The 26,875-nt window shown below is 45.4% G+C and overlaps 1 protein-coding gene across 1 annotated transcript in view; it reads right to left on the reverse strand.

Annotated features, from left to right (window-relative positions):
• LTK (leukocyte receptor tyrosine kinase) overlaps nucleotides 1–25,808 on the reverse strand; it is a 188,776-nt gene extending 162,968 nt beyond the window's left edge. The window contains exon 1 of the mRNA XM_066608299.1: nucleotides 25,674–25,808. Within this exon, the coding sequence (XP_066464396.1) occupies nucleotides 25,674–25,731 (58 nt within the window). The 5' untranslated portion in view covers nucleotides 25,732–25,808. The remainder of the gene's footprint in view (nucleotides 1–25,673) is intronic.
• Between the last annotated feature and the right edge of the window lie 1,067 nt (nucleotides 25,809–26,875).

Consider the following 26,875-nt stretch of genomic DNA (forward strand, 5'->3'; position numbering starts at 1 on the left):
CACTGTAATTGTCCCAGCTGCAGAGTGCATCTGCAGCGTGCCCCTGCTCCTGGCCCCGCTCTGACAATAGCCGGCAGCACTGTGGGAGCTGCGCTGTCACTGTGCTTGACAGCGGACATCCATCTCCTCGTACTATGTGCCCTTACCCTTCCCGGTGTTGCAGTGGCTGGTGGCGCTGTCACAGTGCACGGAATATGCCCTAGTAGGCCCGATGTCACTGTTCCCAGCGCACTTTGTATGTAGCCTGTCACCGGTGAGCATAGTGCTGAGGGGGCATGGCAAAGAGTGCCAGCATGCCAGGCAGAACTGAGCTGACTGCAGCCAGTCACTGGTGAGTGGGGCAGCTGAAAGGCCAAAGATCGCAGGCTTAACCCCTTCACGCTCCAGGACATACAGTTACGTCCTGGAGCGTTGGGCTATGTATGAAGAGAGGTCGCGGGGCGACCTCTCTTCATACAGCGCGGGCGTCAGCTGTTTATTACAGATGACACCACCGGGCAATAGCCGCTATTGGCTAGTAACTCTTTAAATGCCGCTGTCAATTCTGACAGTGGCATTTAAATCACTCGAACGATGTTTGGGGGTCCCGTATGGCCCGCCCTGCGGTGAAATCGGGGGAGCTGTGCTGGTGTCATGACAGCCAGGGGCCTTCTGAAAGGCCCCAGGGCTGCCTTAGCAGACTGCCTATCAAGCCATCCCCATGGGGTGGCTTGATAGGTTGCCTGTCAAATTGCAGTATGACGTAATGCTGTAGCATTACGTCATACTGCAGGAGCGATCGAAGCATCGCGTGTTGTAGTCCCCCAGGGGGACTTAAAAGTAAAGTAAAAAAAAGATCAATAAAGTTTTTTTAATTGTAAAAAAAGGTAATAGAAGTTTAAATCACCCCCCTTTTGCCATATCTATAATTAAAAATCTAAATAATAAAATAAAAATACATAATTGGTATCGCCGCATCCGTAAAAGTCCGATCTATCAAAGTAGCAAATTATTTACCCCGCACGGTGAACGTCATCTGAAAAAAAAAAAATAAATAACGCCATAAATGCACTTTTTCAGTCACCCTGTCACCCAGAAAAAAACGCAATAAAAGGCAATCAAAAAGTTGTATGTATTCCAAATTGTTACTAACGGAAACTACAGGACATCCTGCAAAAAATGAGCACACGCTCAACTAAGTCAACGGAAAAATAAAAAAGCTATTACACGCAGAAGATGACTGCAGAAAATAATTGAAAAAAATTAAATGCCTTGGGGAAAAAAAGGGTAGTATAGTTAAAAAAAAAAACTATACAAGTTTGATATCGTAGCAATCGTACTGACCCATAGAATAAAGTGATCATGTCACTTTTGTTGCAGTTTGTGCGCCGTAGAAACAAGACGCACTGAAAGATGGCGGAATGTCGTTTTTTTTCATTTTACTCCACTTAGAATTTTTAAAAAGTTTTTCAGTACATTATATGGTACATTAAATAACACCATTGAATAATACAACTCGTCCCGCAAAAAACAAGCCTTCTTTCACCAACGTCGATGTATAAATAAAGGGGTTAAGATTTTTTTAAAGGGGGGAGGAAAAAACGAAAATGGAAAAAAAAGGGGGCCGCGTCATTAAGGGTTTAATGGAGCGGAGTGCTGAGGGGGAGCAGCTGACAGGCTGAGGAACCAACTGATTACGCTGATCGCAGTCATTACTCACTGACAGGACCTGAGAGCCCCAAGATGGGGAGTGCGATGTCCAGCCAATCACAAAGAGAGGGCGTCTCCAGGCTGTCAAAAAGCCTTAACCTGACCACACCCACCATTTCCGGTGGCATCAAGGTACAACAATACAGCTGGTTCTCTGGTTATCCTTCCTCAGACTGCTTCTGGTAGGTTCTAACCACAAGACCGTTTTGGTGATGCTCTGATTCAACTGGCTAGCAATCAGCTAGCAATTTGGGTCTGAAAAGCACTGAGACAGATTACCTAAGTTTTTGCAACTTTAACAATGGACTTTCTAGTACAGGAAACACAGTAAGTTAGGAAAGTAAATCCTAGGGAAAAGTGGTCATATGATGAAAATGTACATCATGAGATCTGCAGCCAAGGCTAGAAATCTAAGGAAAGCTGAAAAGAAGTGAGAAAGGATGCATTGTGCCAAATGGGGGTGAGTTTGTAAAAAGGGGAAGAAGAGAGAGGAAGAATAGGGAAAAAAAGAAAGAAAAAGACAAGCAGTATTGCCAACAAAGGAGATTGCACAGATCCTATGTAAACAAAATGCAAATAGCAACCACAGCATCTAAAGAGTTTGATATTACCCTATCATTGTTCTCCAATGCCATCGCAGCCCGAAAATAGGTTATAATTAGAGATGAGCGAACGTGTTCTTCCGAGCTTGATATTCGTGCGAATATTAGGGTGTTCGGTATGTTCGTTATCCGTAACGAACACCATGCGGTGTCGGGTTACTTAAACTTTCTTCCCTGAGACGTTAGCGCTTTTTTTTGGCCAATATAAAGACAGGGAAGGCATTACAACTTCCCCCTGCAACGTTTAAGCCCTATACCACCCCCCTGCTGTGAGTGGCTGGGGAGATAAGGTGTCCGCCTGATATGAAAGTCTGCCCCTCCCGCGGTTCGCTATGGATGCATTCTATATGCGCTCAATGGGGCCAGCGGCAGCAGCGCTGACCCCATTGAGAACATATAGAAGACAAATCCTTCTTCTCTGGCACAGCTGTAACAGCTGTAGCAGAGAAGAACGATGTTTGCCCATTTAATTCAATGGAGCGGCAATACAGCATGTTCCACTGAATGCAATGGGCTGCCGGCGATCGCAGGATGAATGGTCGGAAAGGGGTTAAATATATAACCCCTTTCCTGCAATTCATCCAGAAATGTGTTACACTAAAAATATATACCGGCGTATAAGGCGACGGGGCGTATAAGACGACCCCCCAACTGTCACCTTATACGCCGGTAATACAGTGGAGCAAAGAATAAAAATCATTACTTACGTTTTTAGATGATCTGCGGCGCTCCTGCAGGCTGTCACTCCCTCCTGGTCCACGGCAGAGTATTGCTTTCTCCACGAAAGACTTTAAATCCCTGCCTCCAGAAGCACACGTGCCTTCAGCCAATCACAGCCAATGACAATGATGTCATTGAATGGCTGTGATTGGCTGTGTTTCTGGAGGCGGGGATTTCAAGGCTTGAAATCCCCGCCTCCAGAAACACAGCCAATCACAGCCATTCAATGACATCATTGTCATTGGCTGTGATTGGCTGAAGGCACGTGTCTTTCTGGAGGCAGGGATTTAAAGCCTTTCATAGAGAAAGCTTGTCTGCCGTGGATTAGGAGGGAGTGACAGCCTGCAGGAGCGCCGCAGATCATCTAAAAACGTAAGTAATGATTTTTATTCTTTGCTCCACTGTATTGCTGGCGTATAAGGTGACAGTTGGGGGGTCGTCTTATACGCCCGGTCGCCTTATACGCCGGTATATATTTTTAGTGTAACACATTTCTGGATGAATTGCAGGAAAGGGGTTATATATTTAACCCCTTTCCGACCATTCATCCTGCGATCGCGGGCAGCCCATTGCATTCAGTGGAACATGCTGTATTGCCGCTCCATTGAATTCAATGGGCAAACATCGTTCTTCTCTGCTACAGCTGTTACAGCTGTGCCAGAGGAGGACGATCTTTATGCTGACAGTGGGGGGGGGGGGGGGGGCACTCTTGCCGCTATTGTGGCTTAATAGTGGGACCTGTGAACTTGAGATGCAGCCCACCATGTAGCCCCTCGCCTGCCCTATCCGTCACTGTGTCATTCCCATCACTTTCTTGAATTGCCCAGATTTTCACACATGAAAACCTTAGCGAGCATCGGCGAAATACAAAAATGCTCTGGTCGCCCATTGACTTCAATGGGGTTCGTTGTTCGAAACGAACCCTCGAGCATCGCGGGAAGTTCGTTCCGAATAACGAACACCCGAACATTTTGGTGTTCGCTCATCTCTAGTTATAATTGCCATTTTTGATAATTAGATAATACAATTGTTAATGCCGACAAGTAAAATATAGCGCAACACGGAAAATAGTGGGGCTAAAAAAGAAAATTGTTTATAAATGTAGAAAAGAAAAAGAACAAACACCAAAGTTCACCTTTTCCCATTAAAAAATGCTTTATGTACAAAAAAAATAAGCTGCAACATCTGTATTGCATTTTTTATGCCACACAGTGAATGCCTAAAAAATGCATAAACTGCTGTTTTTTTTATCACTTTGCCTCTAAAAATATGGAATAAAAAGTGATCAAAAAGTTGTATGCACCCCAAAATATTACCAATAAAAGGTCAGCTTGCACCATAAAAAACAAGCCTTCATATAGCTCTGTTATTGGGAAAAGTCATGTTCTCAGAATATGGTGACATAAACTAATGATTATTTTTCTGCTTAAATGTGCAAAACTAGTAAAACATTAAAGGAGGTTATCCAAGTTTTGTAAAATTGATGGCCTATCCACAGAACAGACCACCAATATTTGTTCAGTGAGGGACTATGTCTGGAGACCCCCGGTCAGTTGATTGAAGGGACCGTGTCACTTGTACAACTGCTGAAGCCTTTTCATTCCCAGAAATGCAGTCCTAAGCTCTCGCTCATGACCTAAAGGTTGCGAGTTCAATCCTTGCTTGGTTCAGGTAACCAGCTCAAGCCTTCCATCCTTCCGAGGTTGGTAAAATGAGTACCCAGCTTGGTGGGGGGTAATAAATAAATAAATTACCTGAAAGTGCTGCAGAATAAGTTGGCACTATACAAATAACGAGGTTTATTTATTTTTTATTCCCTATATTCGTCTGTTGGGCAGATGTTTCTCAGAATGGTATAGTTTTAATAGAGGCCATTCTGAGTATTGCAGCATTGTCGTATTGACGTAAATGGGAAGCCACTGGAATACTGGAGTAGATGCTGGGACAGATATTAACATAGAAGAGGCTGTAGTGATTGTACAAGGTGATCAGATATTGATGGTCTGTACTGATAAGCTATCAATTTAAAAAATCCGGATAAACGCTATATTTCTCTCTCAGGGTGGCTTCACATGAGCGTGTTTTTGTGCGTGAGTTTTTGTTTTGGTCTTTTAAACTATTTTTATTGGATTTTCCAGGAAGGTCTTATGTTTAAAGCCCTTCTCTGAAATCCAATGGCCGGGATGCCAGCAGCAGGATTCTCTACCGCAGCTGTCATGTGTGACAGCTGCGGTAGAGATTTAAAGAATTCCTCTGCTGCATCTGCCACAGATGTGGCAGATGTAGCAGCAGGGAATTCTTTTAACTAGCGGGGGTGAAAGAAACATCTGGCATGCGGCAGATGTGTTCTTCATCGCCGCGGGGGTCACCGCAGTGGCAGAGAGGTAAGTATTTTATTTTATTTTTTTACACTAAAATGATTGTTTTTCAGGGAAGGGCTTATATGTAAAGCCCTTCCATGAAAAACAATTCCGGTGCCGGCAGAGCATTGTTTTCAATGGAGCTGCTGACAGCAGCCGTAGCTCCATTGAAAACAATGCACGCAGCTGCATACACACGTGTTTTTGCTCGTACGTAGGTGCGCACCTATGTACGTGCAAAAACACGCTCGTGTGAATCCACCCCCAGAAAGAGTTAATGAATAAGTTGTATGTTCCCCAAAATTGTGGAATTGAAAATTACAGCTTAGCCTGTGAAAGACACAAAACCTAACATGGCTACACAAAAATGAAAAACAGTTAAAAAGCTGAAAAAAATAGCTGAATCCTTAAGGGGTTAAAGTTTTTTTCCTTTAAAAAAAAAAACAAAAAAAAAACCTTTATAGATATTACAAAAATTCAAATTAATGGAAGCCTTTACTTGGGACCCCCTCCAAATTTTTGGAACTAACAAGTCCCATCCACCTTTCTTTGTGGAATGGTGGCCACATGTGTTCAGTCTACATTGAAATGATTTGGAGAGACAGAAATCTCTCAACGATTGAACTGATGCATCGCAGAACACAATGTAAAGCCTTGAGGTTTCTGAACAGAAGCAATATGTATTTTCTTTGTGTTTGACTACTAACAGGCAAGTCAATATTGAATGAAGGGTTATAGTGGAATAACAGTATAAAATCATGGAAGTTAAAAAAGAGATTATTTGAGAAAATTGTCTTACAGATTTTGAAGAAACCAACTAAAGGCCAACAATAAAAATAGGCAGACTTTATTGCTTCCAGGAGATATATTTAACTTCTTTGGAATAGATCTTTTATTGCAAAACACTTAGTGAGCATTTACTTAAATCCTGCAAAGCTATCACTCGCTACACTGTAATTGAAGAACAATTTTCCCTATATACGTCCAAATAACAACAGCAATATAGCAGCTGTAGAAATCAAGAAGGCCGAGAAAATCTGGTATTAATGCCAGCAATGCGCTGAATGCTGATCAGGTACAAGTGTTTAGGAGCGCAAATCCTTGGCATTCATCAAGATTAGTCAAACTTAGAAGTTCTTGAAACATAAATTCCAGTAGAAAAAAACAAAACAGCCCCTCTAATGAAGATTTTTATACACTTTGTTTGGTAGGGAGAGCCCACATATGTTCATGCTGTATGGTAGTAAAAAAACACTGCGAGAAGCAAATGACTATGCCACAGTATGGTAATAGTGTATGCCAGGCCAAAGGGATGCTGGGGAAAATAAAGGGGGTAGACAAAAATATGGAAACACCATATGAAATACATGGGATTTTAATCATTAGCACTTAGCTGCCCTTTAGATCCCTGCTTGGATGAAAACTTTCCCGCCAAATTTGTGTTTACTTCACCTCTTGCCCTGCTCTGGATGGTTTTGGGAACAGCAGCTGGGTGGCTCAAATCTCTGACCAATGGAACCTTGTTGGTCAGGCAGAAGTTAGCAATGTATCCAGATTTTTGGGCTTGTTGCCATTTAAAAATTTGTGAGATAAATGTAGGAAAAATTGTTCTCCACTCCTCTGCAAAGAGAACACATCACTGCTGGCTGTGTATGCCCAGCTAAAATACTGAGGGCGGGGCGTAATGGCCCCGAAACGCGTCTAAATGTTGTATTTATTTTCAATAAATTGAAGAGTCGAGCTCAAAAACATGCCTTGTGCCTCTTTGAGTGGTACGGCGCCTATAACTATTTTTCCTATATTTATCTCATGTACTTGCATATCTCCCTTGGACGCTGTGAAGTTTCATGGACTGGCTGCACCCTCTTGAAGAATTGGTCAATTTTACTCCCCTACTTAGAATAAGGGAGGAGAAAAACAAAACAAAAACAATTTTCAAACCAAAACATCGGTATATAGATTTTCTCCGCTCCTTTTTTTCTCATTTAAATATCTGTAGTAGAGAACGATGGCATACTTGCTGCCAGAATTTGTAGAGAAGCCATACAGATTAATTGTTAAAGTGATTCTAAACCTAGATTTAGTTTTACAAGCACTGATGTATATGATAGCAGTAGAGGAAAATATGTTCTTCTTATTCTCCAGACCCCATATCTGCAGTCAGCTTATTGTAACAAAGCTACACCATCTAAAGGGAAGCTGTCATCACCTATAAGCACCATAAACCAAGTTATGCCGTTTAGGGCTCAGTCAGACAAGCGTTTTTTCATGCATTTAGGTGCGTGAAAAAAAGCACAAAATGCATGTAAAAAAATTTGTGTAACCAAAGCGGCACACGCGTTTTTTTAAAAATTTGAACTTGTTGTGCAGTCACACGATGACAAAATTTGCACATAAAGTGCGGTCCCATCGCTATCCCCTGCTGCGGCTGTGACAGGGGATTCCTTGGATGTTAAATCCCTCGATGCTGTGACTTCCAGGGGTTTCATCTTGTGGCCCATGGGGCCAGCGGCAGCAGCGCCGACCCCATTGAAAACATACAATAAAGATCGCAATCCTCTGCCACAGCTTTGGCAGAAGATTTCTTTATCTCCGTTGGGGAGTCCCCTTATCACTGAACACTGTGACAGCACTGTCACAGTGTTCAGTGACAAGGGGACTTCCCGTGAGGATGAAAGATTCTCCTGCCACAGCTGTGGCACAGGAGCACGATGTTCTCCCATTGCTTTCAATGGGGCTGGCCCTGCTGCAGCCCCATTGGAAGCAACAGGATGACTGCAAGCCCTGCAGGGATTCTCAGAGAAGGGCTTTTTTTTTGTAACAATAATTTTTATTGAATTTTCAATAATACATACAAAGGTATAGCAGTATTGTAAGAAGATTGCTCGTCATATTACAATATTATAGCTTCTAGACTTTTATCTTTAGAGAGAAAAACATCTATTAAAATAATAACAAACAGATGTTATTGTATGTTGCGTTTTTCATTCTTATTGTCGGAAAGAACAATACTCAAGAAAGAACAAAGGCCTGGCCAGGGCCAATTCACAATGTAGGAAGGAATGGAAAGGTACAGGGGAGAATATGAAGGGGGAGGGGAATTTTCTCTCTCTCAGGGCTGTCACCCCGAGGGGCAAAGATACCAGAAAACTGGAGTTAGGTTAATAGGCTCAACCCCGCTGTAGGAAAGGTATAATTTATCCATGGAGTCCAAATACTTAGAAATTTATTACCTTTATCTACTGTTATCGAGGTAAGTTTTTCATTTATGAGATACCAATTCATTCCGCATTTAACTTCGGAAAAATCCAGAGAAGCTTTACGCCAGGAATGGGCGATAGTTTGTTTTGTAGCTAGGAAGATGAATGAAATTAATTTTCTGGAATTTGGAGGTATATTCTCGATCTTTTTGTTCAGCAGAGCCTTCCATGGATTTTTGCGTAGATTATGAAATGTTACTGAGTAGATTAAAGATTACGTCCTAATCCAGAGTCGTTTGACCCTAGGGCAGGACCACTATATATGGAGCATGTCTCCAGGGGACGAGCAACCTCGGAAACATTCTTTTGAATGTGCAATTCGGGTGGGGACTAGGTACCAACGTAGAAGAATTTTATATGAGGTTTCCAACATTAATATGTTACGGGCACCGCTGTTGGTAGATCTCCAAATCTGAGACCAATTTCAGAGAAGGGTTTTAAAGATAAGGCCTTCCCTGAAAATCATCCCTAGCTGTAGAAAAACAAAAAAGCGGTAATTCACCTAGAAGCACTGTCTGGCTCTTCTCTCCGGCCCCGGCAGTCGTCTTCTGTCTTCTGGAGGCCGGGGATAGAAAAATCCCAGACAGGGACCAGTCATAGACAGCGCTCAGCTGTCATTCAATGGCTGAGCACTGCCACTGATTGGTCACAGTGCCCACCCAAAGGCAGTGCTTTCTGGAGGCGAGAATTTTTCAATCCCCGACCACCAGTAGACAGAAGAACATTGCCGGAGATGAAGAGAAGAGCCGGACAGCGCTTGTAGGTGAGTTACTTTTTTCTTTTTTCTACAGCTAGGTTCTCTGAAAATTAGAGATGAGCGAACGTACTCGTCCGAGCTTGATACTCGTTCGAGTATTAGCGTGTTCGAGATGCTCGTTACTAGAGGCGAGCACCACGCGATGTTCGAGTTACTTTCACTTTCATCTCTGAGACGTTAGCGCGCTTTTCTGGCCAATAGAAAGACAGGGAAGGCATTACAACTCCCCCCTGCGACGTTCAAGCCCTATACCACCCCCCTGCAGTGAGTGGCTGGCGAGATCAGGTGTCACCCGAGTATATAAATCGGCCCCTCCCGCGGCTCGCCACAGATGCATTCTGATAGAGATCAGGGAAAGTGCTGCTGGTGCCGGAGCTGCTATAGGGAGAGCGTTAGGAGTGATTTTAGGCTTCAAGAACCCCTATGGTCCTTCTTAGGGCCACATCTGACCGTGTGCAGTACTGTTGAGGCTGCTTTTAGCAGTGTTGCACAATTTTTTTTTTTTGTATATCGGCCATGCAGAGCATTGCGTCCGCAGTCTGCAGTCATTGTACAGAGTATAGGGCCAGTACTGGTGAGGCAAGGAAAGAGATATTCAGGCTATATAGGCAGTGGGCTTTTTCCAAAAAATTGGGGAAAAATACTATATTTGGGCTGCCTGTGACCGTCTTCAGTTTACTGCATGTCTGCTGGGGGTAGTAGTCCTAATTAATACGCAGCTAAGCGTTACAGCAGGCTTGCGCAAAATTGTTTCCTGGATCTGCTGTCTCTGTTACATCAGCGCCGTCATCCCGCCAGAGGGAAACAGTATACATAATATTATACGCTGCCTACAGTATCTATCTGCTGGGGGTAGTAGTCCTAATTAATACGCAGCTAAGCGTTACAGCAGGCTTGCGCAAAATTGTTTCCTGGATCTGCTGTCTCTGTTACATCAGCGCCGTCATCCCGCCAGAGGGAAACAGTATACATAATATTATACGCTGCCTACAGTATCTATCTGCTGGGGGTAGTAGTCCTAATTAATACGCAGCTAAGCATTACAGCAGGCTTGCGCAAAATTGTTTCCTGGATCTGCTGTCTCTGTTACATCAGCGCCGTCATCCCGCCAGAGGGAAACAGTATACATAATATTATACGCTCCCTACAGTATCTATCTGCTAGGGGTAGTAGTCCTAATTAATACGCAGCTAAGCGTCACAGCAGCCTTGCGCAAAATTGCTTCCTGGATCTGCTGTCTCTGTTACATCAGCGCCGTCATCCCGCCAGAGGGAAACAGTATACATAATATTATACGCTGCCTACAGTATCTATCTGCTGGGGGTAGTAGTCCTAATTAATACGCAGCTAAGCGTTACAGCAGCCTTGCGCAAAATTGTTTCCTGGATCTGCTGTCTCTGTTACATCAGCACCGTCATCCCGCCAGAGGGAAACAGTATACATAATATTATACGCTGCCTACAGTATCTATCTGCTGGGGGTAGTAGTCCTAAGTAATACGCAGCTAAGCGTTACAGCAGCCTTGCGCAAAATTGTTTCCTGGATCTGCGGTCTCTGTTACATCAGCGCCGTCATCCCGCCAGAGGGAAACAGTATACATAATATTATACGCTGCCTACAGTATCTCTCTGCTGGGGGTAGTAGTCCTAATTAATACGCAGCTAAGCGTTACAGCAGCCTTGCGCAAAATTGTTTCCTGGATCTGCTGTGCGTTCCGTAAGGGAAGTCAGCCTCCAACCACAGGCCAATAACCGGCACATTTAATTACAGGGTTCTGTTTCTGCACTACTGGTAATACAGCATGCTGAGGGGTAGGGGTAGGCCTAGAGGACGTGGACGCGGGTGAGGACGCGGAGGCCCAAGTCAGGGTGTGGGCACAGGCCGAGCTCCTGATCCAGGTGTATCGCAGCCGACTGCTGCGGGATTAGGAGAGAGGCACGTTTCTGGCGTCCCCACATTCATCTCACAATTAATGGGTCCACGCGGTAGACCTTTATTAGAAAATGAGCAGTGTGAGCAGGTCCTGTCGTGGATGGCAGAAAGTGCATCCATCAATCTATCGACCACCCAGAATTCTGCGCCGTCCACTGCTGCAACTCTGAATCCTCTGGCTGCTGCTCCTCCTTCTTCCCAGCCTCCTCACTCCATTACAATGACACATTCTGAGGAGCAGGCAGACTCCCAGGAACTGTTCCCGGGCCCCTGCCCAGAATGGCCAGCAATGGTTCCTCTCCCACCGGAGGAGTTTGTCGTGACTGATGCCCAACCTTTGGAAAGTTCCCAGGGTCCGGGGGATGAGTCTGGGGACTTCCGGCAACTGTCTCAAGAGTTTTGAGTGGGTGAGGAGGACGATGACGATGAGACACAGTTGTCTATCACTCAGGTAGTAGTAATTGGAGTAAGTCCGAGGGAGGAGCGCACAGAGGATTCGGAGGAAGAGCAGCAGGACGATGAGGTGACTGACCCCACCTGGTTTGCTACGCCTACTGAGGACAGGTCTTCAGAGGGGGAGGCAAGTGCAGCAGCAGGGCAGGTTGGAAGAGGCAGTGCGGTGGCCAGGGGTAGAGGCAGGGCCAGACCGAATAATCCACCAACTGTTTCCCAAAGCGCCCTCTCGCGCCATGCAACCCTGCAGAGGCCGAGGTGCTCAAAGGTCTGGCAGTTTTTCACTGAGAGTGCAGACGACCGACGAACAGTGGTGTGCAACCTTTGTCGCGCCAAGATCAGCCGGGGAGCCACCACCACCAGCCTCACCACCACCAGCATGCGCAGACATATGATGGCCAAGCACCCCACAAGGTGGGACGAAGGCCGTTCACCGCCTCCGGTTTGCACCACTGCCTCTCCCCCTGTGCCCCAACCTGCCACTGAGATCCAACCCCCCTCTCAGGACACAGGCACTACCGTCTCCTGGCCTGCACCCACACCCTCACCTCCGCTGTGCTCGGCCCCATCCACCAATGTCTCTCAGCGCACCGTCCAGCCGTCGCTAGCGCAAGTGTTGGAGCGCAAGCGCAAGTACGCCGCCACGCACCCGCACGCTCAAGCGTTAAACGTGCACATAGCCAAATTTATCAGCCTGGAGATGCTGCCGTATAGGGTTGTGGAAACGGAGGCTTTTAAAGGTATGATGGCGGTGGCGGCCGCCCGCTACTCAGTTCCCAGTCGCCACTACTTTTCCCGATGTGCCGTCCCAGCCCTGCATGACCACGTCTCCCGCAACATTGTACGCGCCCTCACCAACGCGGTTACTGGCAAGGTCCACTTAACAACGGACACGTGGACAAGCACAGGCGGGCAGGGCCACTATATCTCCCTGACGGCACATTGGGTGAATTTAGTGGAGGCTGGGACAGAGTCAGAGCCTGGGACCGCTCACGTCCTACCCACCCCCAGAATTGCGGGCCCCAGCTCGGTGGTGGTATCTGCGGCGGTGTATGCTTCCTCCACTAAACCACCCTCCTCCTCCTCCTCCTCCTACGCAACCTCTGTCTTGCAATCAAGATGTGTCAGCAGCAGCACGTCGCCAGCAGTCGGTGTCGCGCGTCGTGGCAGTACAGCGGTGGGCAAGCGTCAGCAGGCCGTGCTGAAACTACTCAGCTTAGGAGAGAAGAGGCACACGGCCCATGAACTGCTGCAGGGTCTGACAGAGCAGACCGACCGCTGGCTTGCGCCGCTGAGCCTCCAACCGGGCATGGTCGTGTGTGACAACGGCCGTAACCTGGTGGCGGCTCTGCAGTCTTTAATTTCGTGGTTCAGCGCTTTCTGAAAAGCTACCCATGCTTGTCAGATCTGCTCGGAAAGGTGCGCCGGCTCTGCGCACATTTCCGCAAGTCCCACACGGACGCTGCCACCCTGCGCACCCTGCAACATCGGTTTCATCTGCCAGTGCACCGACTGCTGTGCGACGTGCCCACACGGTGGAACTCTGCGCTCCACATCTTGGCCAGGCTCTATGAGCAGCGTAGAGCTATAGTGGAATACCAACTCCAACATGGGCGGCGCAGTGGGAGTCAGCCTCCTCAATTCTTTACAGAAGAGTGGGCCTGGTTGGCAGACATCTGCCAGGTCCTTGGAAACTTTGAGGAGTCTACCTAGATGATGAGTGGCGATGCTGCAATCATTAGCGTCACCATTCCTCTGCTATGCCTCTTGAGAAGTTCCCTGCGAAGCATAAAGGCAGACGCTTTGCGCTCGGAAACAGAGGCGGGGGAAGACAGTATGTCGCTGGATAGTCAGAGCACCCTCCTGTCTATATCTCAGCGCGTTGAGGAGGAGGAGGAGGGGGAGGAGGATGAGGAGGAGGGGGAAGAGACAGCTTGGCCCACTGCTGAGGGTACCCATGCTGCTTGCCTGTCATCCTTTCAGCGTGTATGGCCTGAGGAGGAGGAGGAGGATCCTGAAAGTGATCTTCCTAGTGAGGACAGCCATGTGTTGCGTACAGGTACCCTGGCACACATGGCTGACTTCATGTTAGGATACCTTTCTCGTGACCCTCGCGTTACACGCATTCTTGCCACTACGGATTACTGGGTGTACACACTGCTCGACCCACGGTATAAGGAGAACCTTTCCACTCTCATACCCGAAGAGGAAAGGGGTTCGAGAGTGATGCTATACCACAGGACCCTGGCGGACAAACTGATGGTAAAATTCCCATCTGACAGCGCTAGTGGCCGAAGGCGCAGTTCCGAGGCCAAGTAGCAGGGGAGGTGCGGAGATCAGGCAGCATGTACAGCACAGGCAGGGGAACACTCTCTAAGGCCTTTGACAGCTTTCTGGCTCCCCAGCAAGACTGTGTCACCGCTCCCCAGTCAAGGCTGAGTTGGTGGGAGCACTGTAAAAGGATGGTGAGGGAGTACGTAGCCGATCGCACGACCGTCCTCCGTGACGCCTCTGCCCCCTACAACTACTGGGTGTCGAAGCTGGACACGTGGCCTGAACTCGCGCTCTATGCCCTGGAGGTGCTTGCTTGTCCTGCGGCTAGCGTCTTGTCAGAGAGGGTGTTTAGTGCGGCTGGGGGAATCATCACAGATAAGCGTACCCGCCTGTCAACCGACAGTGCCGACAGGCTTACACTCATCAAGATGAACAAAGCCTGGATTTCCCCAGACTTCTCTTCTCCACCAGCGGACAGCAGCGATACCTAAACAATACGTAGGCTGAACCCGCGGATGGAAGCATTGTGCTCTATCACCATCAAAAACGTGGACCTTTTAGCTTCATCAATCTGTGTATAATAGTCATCCTCCTCCTCCTGCTCCTCCTCCTGAAACCTGACGTAATCACGCCGAACGGGCAATTTTTCTTGCCCACAAGGCTCAGTCATATAATTTTTGTAAACAATTTTTATACGTTTCAATGCTCATTAAAGCGTTGAAACTTGTACCTGAACCAATTTTTACTTTAACTGGGCTGCCTCCAGGCCTAGTTACAAATTAAGCCACATTAACCAAAGCGATTAATGGGTTTCACCTGCCCTCTTGGTTGGGCATGGGCAATTTTTCTGACGTACATTAGTACTGTTGGTACACCAATTTTTTGGGGCCCTCGCCTACAGTGTAATCCAATTAATTTTTTGCCCACCTGCATTAAAGCTGACGTTACATCAGCTGTGATGGGCACTGCAATGGGATACATTTATGTACAGCCGGTGGGTTCCAGGGAGCCACCCATGCTGTCGGTCCACACGGAGTTGTAACTGCATGTGTCCACTTCTAAAGAACCCCAGTCTGACTGGGGCATGCAGTGTGGGCCGAAGCCCACCTGCATTAAACATGACATTACCTCAGCTGTGCTGGGCACTGCAATGGGATATATTTATGTACCGTCGGTGGGTTCCAGGGAGCCACCCATGCTGTCGGTCCACACGGAGTTGTAACTGCATGTGTCCACTTCTAAAGAACCCCAGTCTGACTGGGGCATGCAGTGTGCCGAAGCCCACCTGCATTAAACATGACATTACCTCAGCTGTGATGGGCAGTGCAATGGGATATATTTATGTACCACCGTTGGCTTCCTGGCACCCACCCATGCTGTCGGTCCTCAGGGACTTCACAATAGGGAGTTGTACCTGCCTATGTCTATGAATTAAAAACCCCAGTCAGGTTGGGGCATGCAGTGTGGGCCGAAGCCCACCTGCATTTAATCGGACGTTACCTCAACTGTGATGGGCACTGCAATGGGATACATTTATGTACAGCCGGTGGGTTCCAGGGAGCCACCCATGCTGTGGGTGCACACAGAATTCCCATTGCGGAGTTGTACCTGCCTGTGACTATTTATAAAAAAACGCGGTCTGACTGGGGCATGCAGACACCTTGACAGAATGAATAGTGTGTGGCACATAGGTTCCCCATTGCTATGCCCACGTGTGCAGCTCCTGATGGTGGTGGCACAGGATTATATTTCTCATTGTTTCTGTACAGCATTGTGGGATATCGCCCCGCCCCTTTTAAAGAGGGTTGCTGCCTAGCCATGCCAACCCTCTGCAGTGTGTGCCTGTGGTTCCTCCTCATGGCAGACGCACTTATAAATAGACATGAGGGTGGTGTGGCTATGAGGCCAGCGTGTGGCATGAGGGCAGCTGAAGGCTGCGCAGGGACACTTTGGTGTGCGCTGTGGACACTGGGTCGTGCGGGGGGGGGGGGGGGCAGCATGTAACCCAGGAGAAGTGGCAGCGGAGTGTCATGCAGGCAGTGATTGTGCTTTGTTGGAGGTAGTGTGGTGCTTAGCTAAGGTATGCATTGCTAATGAGGGCTTTTCAGAAGTAAAAATTGTTGGGAGGGGGGGGACCCACTCTTGCCGCTATTGTGGCTTCATAGTGGGACCTGGGAACTTAAGATGCAGCCCAACATGTAGCCCCTCGCCTGCCCTATCCATTGCTATGTCGTTCCCATCACTTTCTTGAATTGCCCAGATTTTCACAAATGGAAACCTTAGCGAGCATCGGCGATATACAAAAATGCTCGAGTCGCCCATTGACTTCAATGGGGTTCGTTACTGGAAACGAACCCTCGAGCATCGCGAAATTTTCGGCCCGAGTAACGAGCACCCGAGCATTTTGGTGCTCGCTCATCTCTACTGAAAATCCCTGCAGGGTTTGCCATCATCCCATTACTTTCAATGGGGGCTGCAGCAGCGCCGGCCCGATTGAAAGCAATGGGAGAACATCATGCTCCTGTGACACAGCTGTGACAGCTGTGGCAGGGGAATTCTTCATCCACGCAGGGAGTCCTCTTGTCACTGAACACTGTGACAATGCTGTCACAGTGTTTAGTGATGAGGGGATTCCCCGTGGAGATGCAGAAAACCTCAGCTACAGCTGTCACAGCTGTGGCAGAGGATTGTGATCTTCTCTGTATGTTTTCAATGGGGTAGGCGCTGCTGCCACCAGCCCCATTGACCACAAGGTGAAACCCCTGGATGTGACAGCATCCAGGGGTTTCATATCCAAAGAATCCTCTGCTGCAGCTGTCACAGCCACAGCAGGGGATAGCGATCCACTCCCATTGCTATCAATAGGGCCCCAGTATATGTGCGAATTTTAGGTGTGTTTGCAAATCGCTATCTTATTTTTTACAGGTGCAAATTTTTTTGCATGTAAAAAACGGACATGTGACTGCTTTCGTTGGAAAGCATTGGTTGTAATAGATGCAAATCACAAACGAACATAACATGCACACACAAAAAAAAAAATAATGCTCGTCTGACAGAGCCCTTATAGTTTAGGTGATGTGGAGTTCAAGGAGCCTCTTTTCATATTCACCTGGTTCCTCATTCCTGCTGTGTCTCCCCGCAAAGTCAGTGCACAGCAACCTTGACTCTATACAGAAGGTTGTGTGTATGTAGTTCCATTGAGATCAAAGGTAGTGTGCCTGCACAGACTTCTGAAGAGAGTCAAGCTAGTATGTGCACTGACTTTGCCAGGAAACACCGCAAAAAATGATGGACCGGGTGATTATGAAAAGAGGATCCACGGACTCCACATCACCTAAACTATAAGCAGCATAACTTAAAGGGGTTGTCTCGCGAAATCAAGTGGGATTATACACTTCTGTATGGCCATATTAATACACTTTGTAATATACATCGTGCATTAAATATGAGCCATACAGAAGTTATCCACTTACCTGCTCCGTTGCTAGCGTCCCCGTCTCCATGGTTCCGTCTAAATTCGCTGGCAGCTTGCTTTTTTAGACGCGCTTGCGCAGTCCGGTCTTCTCCTTTCAGCACGAGCCGCTTCAGTGTGCTCGCCGCTACAGCTCTTCTGCGCATGCGCAGACGAGCTGTCACTGCTCGGGAGCGCGCTGGAGCGGCCATTCTGTACCATCCTTTGTTAGAGGAAGGTGCAGAGCCGCCCAGCTGTCCCGAGAAGCCGCCCAGCTGTCCCGCCGTCCTGCCGCCCAGGTAAGTGATGGGCCGGGGGGGCTGCCGCTGTGCCGGGGGGGCTGCCGCTGTGCCGGGGGGGGGCTGCCGCTGTGCCGGGGGGGGGGGGCTGCCGCTGTGCCGGGGGGGGGCTGTCGCTGTGCCGGGGGGGCTGTCGCTGTGCCGGGGGGGGCTGTCGCTGTGCCGGGGGGGCTGTCGCTGTGTCGGGGGGGGGCTGTCGCTGTGTCGGGGGGGGGGGGGTCTGTCGCTGTGCCGGGGGTCTGTCGCTGTGCCGGGGGGGGGGGGCTGTCGCTGTGCCGGGGGGGGGGCTGTCGCTGTGCCGGGGAGGGGGGCTGCGCCGGTTACCTGCTGCCTGGCGGTGAGTGACTGTGTGCCGTGGTCGGCCGCGTTCAATCCAGGGGTCCGGTCGGCGGCTGCGGGGCGTCTGGTTGTCAGGGAGACACAGCTGGTAGCGTCTCGGGAGCGCGCACGTCAGGCTACAGCAAGCGATGGGAAAAGAGCCGGCGGCCATCTTGGGAAAATTTTTATAAGTTGCTGAAACGCTGGAACTGTAAGTACAAACCAGCTAGAAAAGTCATTTACAGGGGGGCTTAGTAATGTATGCTTAATTAGGGGGACTGGGCAAAAAAAAAAATTCACTGCTTCCTCGAGACAACCCCTTTAATTTATGGTGCTTATAGATAATGGCAGCTTCCCTTTAAAAAGGTGTTAAAAAAATCCATGTCATGCTTTTATGTATTCATCCTGAAATGCATTCAGTCAGTTAGCACATGCATGATCACACCAAAGAACTGCAGTATTCCCAAAGTTCAAGAGATCTACAATCGGTGCCGGGGGAGATTAATATAAGAACAGCAAACAGTACGTCTTATGTTTGCAAATTGCTTACACTGATTATTTTGATTAATGACTCTTCCCTGTAATACGGTGGCCCTTTTATAAATATGATGCTGCAGTAGATTAATTATCATACCATTAATACAGCCTGTATAGAAGTAATTGTAAAAACTTGTCCTTAGCTGAACTTTAACAACATCAAAACATTTTGCAAAACAAAAAACAAATTTTCTTCTAAACAATATATTTTGCATAATAATTTGATATTTTGTTGGCACCAAGTCATAATCACGCTACGTTCTGTTTGAATTTCAGACATCTGGAATTTCATCACTGAAAGCATCTATTTGTTTTTTGTCTGGAATTTGCCTTTTAAAGAGTGAAACATAGAGCATTTCCAGGCTACGTCTGCTTCCTAATAAATCTGAAAAAATGTTTCATTTTTCTTTTATTTGTGTTGATTGAATTTCTATTGAGGCTAAGAAGTAAGGACTGGCTCACATGAGCGTATGCGTAAAACGTTGCATGCATAACACAGCATTTTACTGCTGTGTGAGCCACCGGTGAGCAGGCTTATCGCTGCATAGGGCAGCAATTCTGCACTGCGCATGACAGCATATCTCACTCACATTGTCATGCACAGTCGGACTTGTTTCTTTTTTTTTTTACATATCCCACACTGTTGCTTAGCCAGTTTTTTACTCAGATACACACGTTTTCGCCCAGACTGAGCTGTCTCATTTTAAATATTAACCTACTATGCTTTTTTACTCAGATACACACGTTTTCGCCCAGACTCAGCTGTCTCATTTTAAATATTAACCAACTATGCGGAACAGTGTTAAATGCTTTAGAAAAATCCAGATATAACAAGATCAATAGACTCTCCCAGGTCCAGCCTAAACTTACTTCATTGTAGAAGCTGATTAAGTTGGTTTGATATGATCGACCCCTCATAAACCCATGCTGATGAGGAGTAATACTGTTGTTTTCCTTAAGGTATTCCTGGATGGCATCTCTCGGAAACCCCTCGAATATTTTTTCAATTATTAAAGTCAGGCTTACCAGCCTGCAGTTACCAGGCTCTCTTTTAGACCCCTTTTTGTATATTGGAACCACATGGGCAATGCACCAATCCAGTGCTACAACCCTGTTCTCAATAGAGTCCCTAAATATAAGAAATAGCGGTCTGTCTATCACGTCCCTTAGTTCTCTTAGAACCCTTCAGTGTATTCCATCTGGACCCAGTGATTTGTTGTTTTTAATCTTTTTTAGCCGTCTCTGGACTTCCTCCTGCGCTAGGCAGGTGATTTTTAGTGGGCCGTTCATTTTATCCCCTTGCATCTAATGTGACATTTCTTTTTCCTTTCTTGAATATACTTGAGAAAAAACTATTTTCTATGGTTTCTCCTTCAGTATTTCTTAAAGGGCCAGTGCTTTCAGTGCAAATTCTTTTACCGTTTATATAATTGAAAAATAGTTTCGGCTTACTTTTGCTCTTTTTGGCAATCAATCTCTCTGCGTCCTCCTTTGCAGTTTTAATCTTTTTCTTACATAATTTGTTTTTTTTCCCTGTATGTTTTGAGTGCCTATTCACTGCTTAGAATTGTTTTAAACTTTACCCATTTGTCACCTGTAGTGTTATTTTTGAGGACATTGTCCTATTTAATGTTGCCGAGAATAATTCTGAGCTGATCAAAGTTAGCTTTATTAAAGTTTTGATTTTTTTTGTCATTTCCTGATAAAGGGTTTCCTATTGAATGACAATTGGAAATTGGTTATATTGTGGTCACTATTTCCCAAGGGTGCCTTCTCTTAGACCTCTTGGCCATTTATTATCATCAAATCATCATTTATTGCAGTGTCATGAAAGGGCTATTTAAAAGCATATGATTTTTACTTTCTAAAGCATCATTGGAGCTGTTGTGCCCCTTCTAAAGGTACCAGATTGTGCCCATTAGCTAAACTTTGATTATGCAATATGGATGATGACGGCTTCTCTTTAATGAATGGGATTATTTTTGCAAAGAAAAATACAAATAATGTCCAAAAACACAAAACAATGTTGATGCTTCTCCACCTGAGCTGTGTTGATCTGCCACTTTGCACTCCGAGAATGTCTGTAGGGCTAAGCCACATGGAATGAGTGTGTGTACTGTGGGGAGTGTACTGAGGTGTGCAATAAGCCACACTGAAGACTGGAGGCAAAAGCGGGTGTCTGCCAATTGCGGAATCCTCAGACATGTCTGTGATTGTGAGATACTGTGCGCTGAGGTATAGTCACACCAGAATGCAAGCAAGGGACTGTATAGTAGAGAGTGCTGCTGTTGTGTCCAGCACCCACCAGTTGTAATAAAAGTATTAGAGACTGTGCTGCTTCAAGCCAACAAACTATTTGCCTCTGTAAAGTAGTGTAACTGGCAAGCTAATTGCCTCTGCAGAAATGCATAACAGTTATGCCTGTTGCCCTCATTGAGAAACAGTAACAATCATGCCCATTGCTCTATAGTTAGTCAACACCTGTTCTGGTTAAATCTGCTGTGTCCATGTCAATATCTGTGCCATTTTAGCGTGACCCCCTTGCTGATCTATTTGGTCTCATAAGAAAATTCTTGTATGATACACTCATTAGAATACTTTGAATTGTGCCAGCAACATAATTTAATCCCAGACCAAGGAGGGGAAATTCTTTATAATGCTATGCAGTTCATTTAAAGTGATCTTGTCATCAGGTTCACACTGCCCAAACTACAGGCAGCATGAACCCAGGACAAATATGACCATTCACCCCATGTATGTTTTGATCTGAAATGCTGCACAAGTGTGACTCTGAGATCAGCTCTTGCAGTTTTCGAGTCATAGAGGCAAGTTGCAGTTAGCACAGGAAGCAGAAGTTGCTGACCATAGCACAGTGGCCTTTAGTGGTACTGCAGGTGCAGTTCTCACATTGAACTCAAAGGGAGCTGAGTCTGCAGTATCAACCCAAGCTGCTGCACTATGCTTGGCTCTTTCTGCTTCTTGTGCTTATTGCAGCCCTGGGTATCAGTAGATTGGTGGTAATCCCCAATGGCAGATCCCGCCACTCATCTATTAATGAACTTTTGGTCATCAATAGAAAAAAAATTAAAAAGTCCTGCAATACCCATTTAAGTAGACTGTAGTGGATGGATAGATGTATGGAAGGTTGGATGTTACGCCATATCATAATTTCTATGTCAATATCACAATGCCTTGTAAAATAATTTGGTCAAGGACAAGATAAAAATGGTCATCCCATAATGGAATACTACGGTAGTCTATTCTAATTTTTACATGCCTGTGCATAATTTGAACAGACCTAAAACTAACTGTAATGTTGGCTGCAGTGACTTTTCTTTGTTCTATGTATCTTATAATATTGTAATATTCGAACGTTTATCTTTCACTTGATAGGGACAATTTCTAACCCTAGAATTTCCATAATAGAAGACTTCAAAATTCCACTGGATACCGTATAGATGATGCAAGTTTGGCAGTATGTCTGATTTCACAACCAATTAATTGCATTAAAAAGTTAAAGGGGTTTTTCCAGGATTTAAGAAACAAAAACACTAGCTTAACAGCAGGCAATCTGATAATATAAAAAATAACCACTACCCACCCATGCTAACATAATGTATAAGGCTGAAAAAAGACTTATGTCCATCCAGTTCAGCCTATTACCCCGCCACCCCCCAAAATTGATCCAGAGGACGGCAAAAAACTCCAATGAGGTAGCCAATTTTTCTCAATAACCCTTTCCAATCCACTTTCTGACGTCTAAAGACATTCTGATTGAAGGCTGTACAGGGTATTCTAACTGTATATTACTGGCCGCTCTGTTGTCGGGGGGCCTCTCCAGCATGTGCCATACCGCAGTACTGGCTCTAGCCAGCAGATGGTGCCATTCTATACTGGCAGAAAGAGAAAAACCCCTAGGAAACCCTGATTCCAAAACTGGATTGCAAAGGGTTAAAGGGAGAAACAAATCCTTTCTGACACCAATCTGGCAATCAGAATAATCCCTGGCTCACCGACCGTTCTAAAGTTATTAGTGATTGTAAGATGTAATATTGTATTGCTCAAGAAAGGCATCCAGGCCCCTCTGAAACCCTTTTATCAAATTCGGCATCACCCCATCCTGAGGCAGAGAGTTCCATAGTCTCACTGCTCTTACAGTAAAGAATCCCCTTCTATGTTTTTGTAGAAACCTTCTTTCCTATAGACGTAGAGGATGCCCCCTTGTTATTAGGATTTATGCCTTATTTATCGAGATGGTAGAATAGATTTGCCAGGTTGGGAATTTACATCTACAATCTTTATTCTGGTCTCGGCAAGACAAGAGTTTTTTTAAGATATCAATATGTCAAAGTCTATATCCCCCTTTCTGTGTGTCCTACAGAGAACCACAAGTAGTGCGGTTTTCACACCTGCATGAGGGCTCCGTTCAGGATTTCCGTCTTTTTGCTTAGTTTTTGGAGGAAAAAACTGAAATAAAGCAAGAAAAAAACAGAACAGTTTTTTCCCTATTGATTTGAATGTGGTTTCAATAAAACACAAAGGCTTTAGTTTGCTTACGTTCCGTTAGCTTTTCATTTTTTGGACTGCACTATTTTTTTGTCTAAAAAGAAAGAAACCTAACGGAATGGATGCAGACTGAATTCTTTCACTTTGCTTTCCATTTAAAAAAAAATCCCATTGAATTTCCAATGGGGAAAAAAGTGATTCATTTTTTTCTGTTTTATTTCAGTTTCTCTCCTCTAAAAATGGAGCAGAGAGACGGAAACCCTGAACTGAGCCCTAGTGCAGGTGTGAAAGTAGCCTAAGATATAGCTCCACCAGGTGCTTAGCTGTGGAATTACAGCAGTTGTACTCAATTCCTAAACTCAGTCATTCAAATATTAGAGTAGAAACACAGAATGCAATGCAAGCACAGCTGGCCAAAGTCTGATCCTGACCTACAGTGTCATGTTTATAAACAATGGCTAGATATTGTTGAAGCTTATTTATAACACCCCTTTGTTATAGAGGTAGGAGTATAATCACTGATTGCAATGCATGTATTACTATTTTCTATATATTGTTCTTCATTTATTTATACATACAGTGCAAATTCTTCCCTTTAGGGCCTTTTCACACTAGTGTTTTCAGTTCCATTTTACTGTTCGATCATGGAAACAGTAAAACGTAAAGAAAACATTTTTAGTTTTGCAGTTCATAGAAATATATTGAAATTGAAGACCTTCAGTTTCAATCCGTTACTGTATTTTCCATCTGCATTCCGTATTCCACACTGGAATAGAGGAGAAGGATGTTCAGTAGTGAGCACCATTGCCTTGCTGCGCTGGGGTCCTAGGTTTAAATCTCACCAAGGAAAAAAACATCTGCATGGATTTTGAAAAGCTCCATACAGATGTTGCCCTAGGTCATATTTGAACCTAGAACTCCAGCGCTGCAAGGCAACAGTGCCAATCACTGAGCCACCATGCTTGCTCTTCCTGCTCCATAAGAGAAGAACAAGAAACATAAAAAAGAACATGCAAACTCCATGCAGATGTTGTCCTTGATAAGATTTGAACCCAGGACCGCAGCAATCTAAGATACAGTGCTAACCAGTCTTCCGCATTCATTAAAGAACCACCCCAACCTGTCCTAAGGGGAGCAGAAAAACCTCCTGTTTGCTAGGATGCACAAGAAAACAGATGCATTTTAAGGGCTCAGTAAGATGTCCATTTTTTTCCGCGCATTTTAAAAATGCCTCTGTTACAACCAATGCTTTCCAATGAAAGCGGTCACATGTCCGTTTTTTACAAGCGCAAAAAAATCGAACCTGCAAAACATGCGAGTGCAAATACACCCGTTCACGCAATTTTTCTACATTCGTTCTGCATTTTTTTTGTGCAGCTATTTAAGTGCAAAAAAACGCTTGTCTAACCGCGTCTAATGCTGTGAAACAGAAATAGACTAAAAGCATCCTTTTTTTTTTTTTTTAAATATCCATCCATTTTATACATTCGCCAAAAAAATGGAATGTTTTCCATTTTGCTGATCTCCAATTTTAGTGAAACTGGATCATTCGAAAAACACTATTGTGAACGCAGCCTTATGAGTCAATGAGCAATGGTCCTAATGATATGAGTTCACACCTGTATTTTGATTTGTGAAGGTGCATGACCGTATATATATATATATATATATATATATATATATATGTGTGTGTGTGTGTGGGGGGGGGGGGGTACGTAAAGATACAGACTGTGTTTTCATTGCTTCCACTGTAAACACTACATTACGGATTTCTACAATTTGCTTATTCAGCTAATTTGCCTTGAAACACTGCTTCATACTAATATCGCAGTCCAACTGACTACTGCAACCAAATGCATGCTGGAAACATTAAAAACACCCCCGGCAGTAAGTAGTAATATAAATGGTAATGCATCTATTTTACCTAGTGATGACAATGTTCATTTGTATTGAAATATTCGTAATTTTAGAATGCGTCAAACCAAGTCCACAACATTCACTTATTCTATATGACATTAGCATACTTCAGTGGATTTTACAGATATGGTAATACATTATAGATCAATGCAGTTATGCATGGATAGTTTAAGAAGAAATTCTAGTTGGGAGTAATACATATAACCTCACATTACATAGGATCACTATCTTCATTGCACCTTTCCACTGAGTCTTCTCCTCATTCACTGCCTCTAGTTACAAGCAACAGGAGGCTCTATTAATCCAAGTGTAGTAACTACCACCTGGACAGCATCCCGAGAGAACAACTAGTTCATGAGGCTACAGAAACAATGCAGTGTTAAAGAAAAATGCAGCAAAAAATGTATTAGTCATTGGCTTGCATATGTTTGCAAAATGCATTCAGTGCTATTAGCTTAAAGATCTTCCAAAATTGCTACAATCTAACGAAGAGATACTGTATACTTGTTTGAATGTTTGCAACAACTTTATCTTTCTAGTGAATGAAGAAGCTATAAAAGGATGTGGATAAAATATTGCATGCAAAGAGTTTTCTTACCAAGCAAAAGAGTCCAAAGTGACATCTGGATGATGAGGAGGGAAAAAGGGAAGCCCATGTCTAGTGATGCTCCTTACAGTGATTCCCAAGTAAATCCTTCCCATGTGTGACCTTCCCACCCTTAGCAGTATACTGTACATCCACTGAGCTTTGTGTGAGGTTACCTCTCTGCCTCAGCAGGACTGATGCTGCTGCCTAGAACTCTTGCAGGCTTAAAGATGCATCTACACCTCCCTATACTGTCATCCTCTGTCAGGTCCTAAAGCCCTCATTGTTCTCCTCCCAGTGGATGCTGAGAAAACAACTGCCCTTATGTGACCAAAGTGATTTCATTTCACTGATGTGATTACTGTTAAATGAGGCAGTCAATGTATTTAGAAAACAAGAATTCAGGGATACTTGGTCGTCTTTTATTTCTTAGTTATTACATAGTAACATAGTATGCTAGGCTGAATGAAGACAATGTCCATCTAGTTCATTACCTTCATATAAAAGTAGTTATTGCATGTATTCTTGGAGTAAATGCTGGAATTAAAGGGGTTGTCCCGCGAAAGCAAGTGGGGGTATACACTTCTGTATGGCCATATTAATGCACTTTGTAATATACATCGTGCATTAATTATGAGCCATGCAGAAGTTATTCACTTACCTGTTCCGTTGCTAGCGTCCCCGTCTCCATGGTGCCGTCTAATTTCAGCGTCTAATCTCCCGATTAGACGCGCTTGCGCAGTCCGGTCTTCTCCCTTCTGAATGGGGCCGCTCGTGCTGGAGAGCTGCTCCTCGTATCTCCGCCCCGTCACGTGTGCCGATTCCAGCCAATCAGGAGGCTGGAATCGGCAATGGAACGCACAGAGCCCACGGTGCACCATGGGAGAAGACCTGCGGTCCACCGTGGGTGAAGATCCCGGCGGCCATCTTCGCAAGGTAAGTAAGAAGTCACCAGAGCGCGGGGATTCGGGTAAGTACTATCCGGTTGTTTTTTTTTTAAACCCCTGCATTGGGTTTGTCTCGCACCGAACGGGGGGGCTATTGAAAAAAAAAAAAACCCGTTTCGGCGCGGGACAACCCCTTTAAGTACACCTAATATCATTGCAGTCATTTTTCTTGACACTGAAAGGTTCGTTCAGATTACATTTGTGATGTTCATTCCAAGTCAGAAACAATTCCCAACTCATACATTGTCTCGTCATTATTGATGTCTT

The sequence above is a fragment of the Eleutherodactylus coqui genome, chromosome 6 (assembly GCF_035609145.1).
Source record: "Eleutherodactylus coqui strain aEleCoq1 chromosome 6, aEleCoq1.hap1, whole genome shotgun sequence".
In the NCBI taxonomy this organism is placed as follows: domain Eukaryota; kingdom Metazoa; phylum Chordata; class Amphibia; order Anura; family Eleutherodactylidae; genus Eleutherodactylus; species Eleutherodactylus coqui.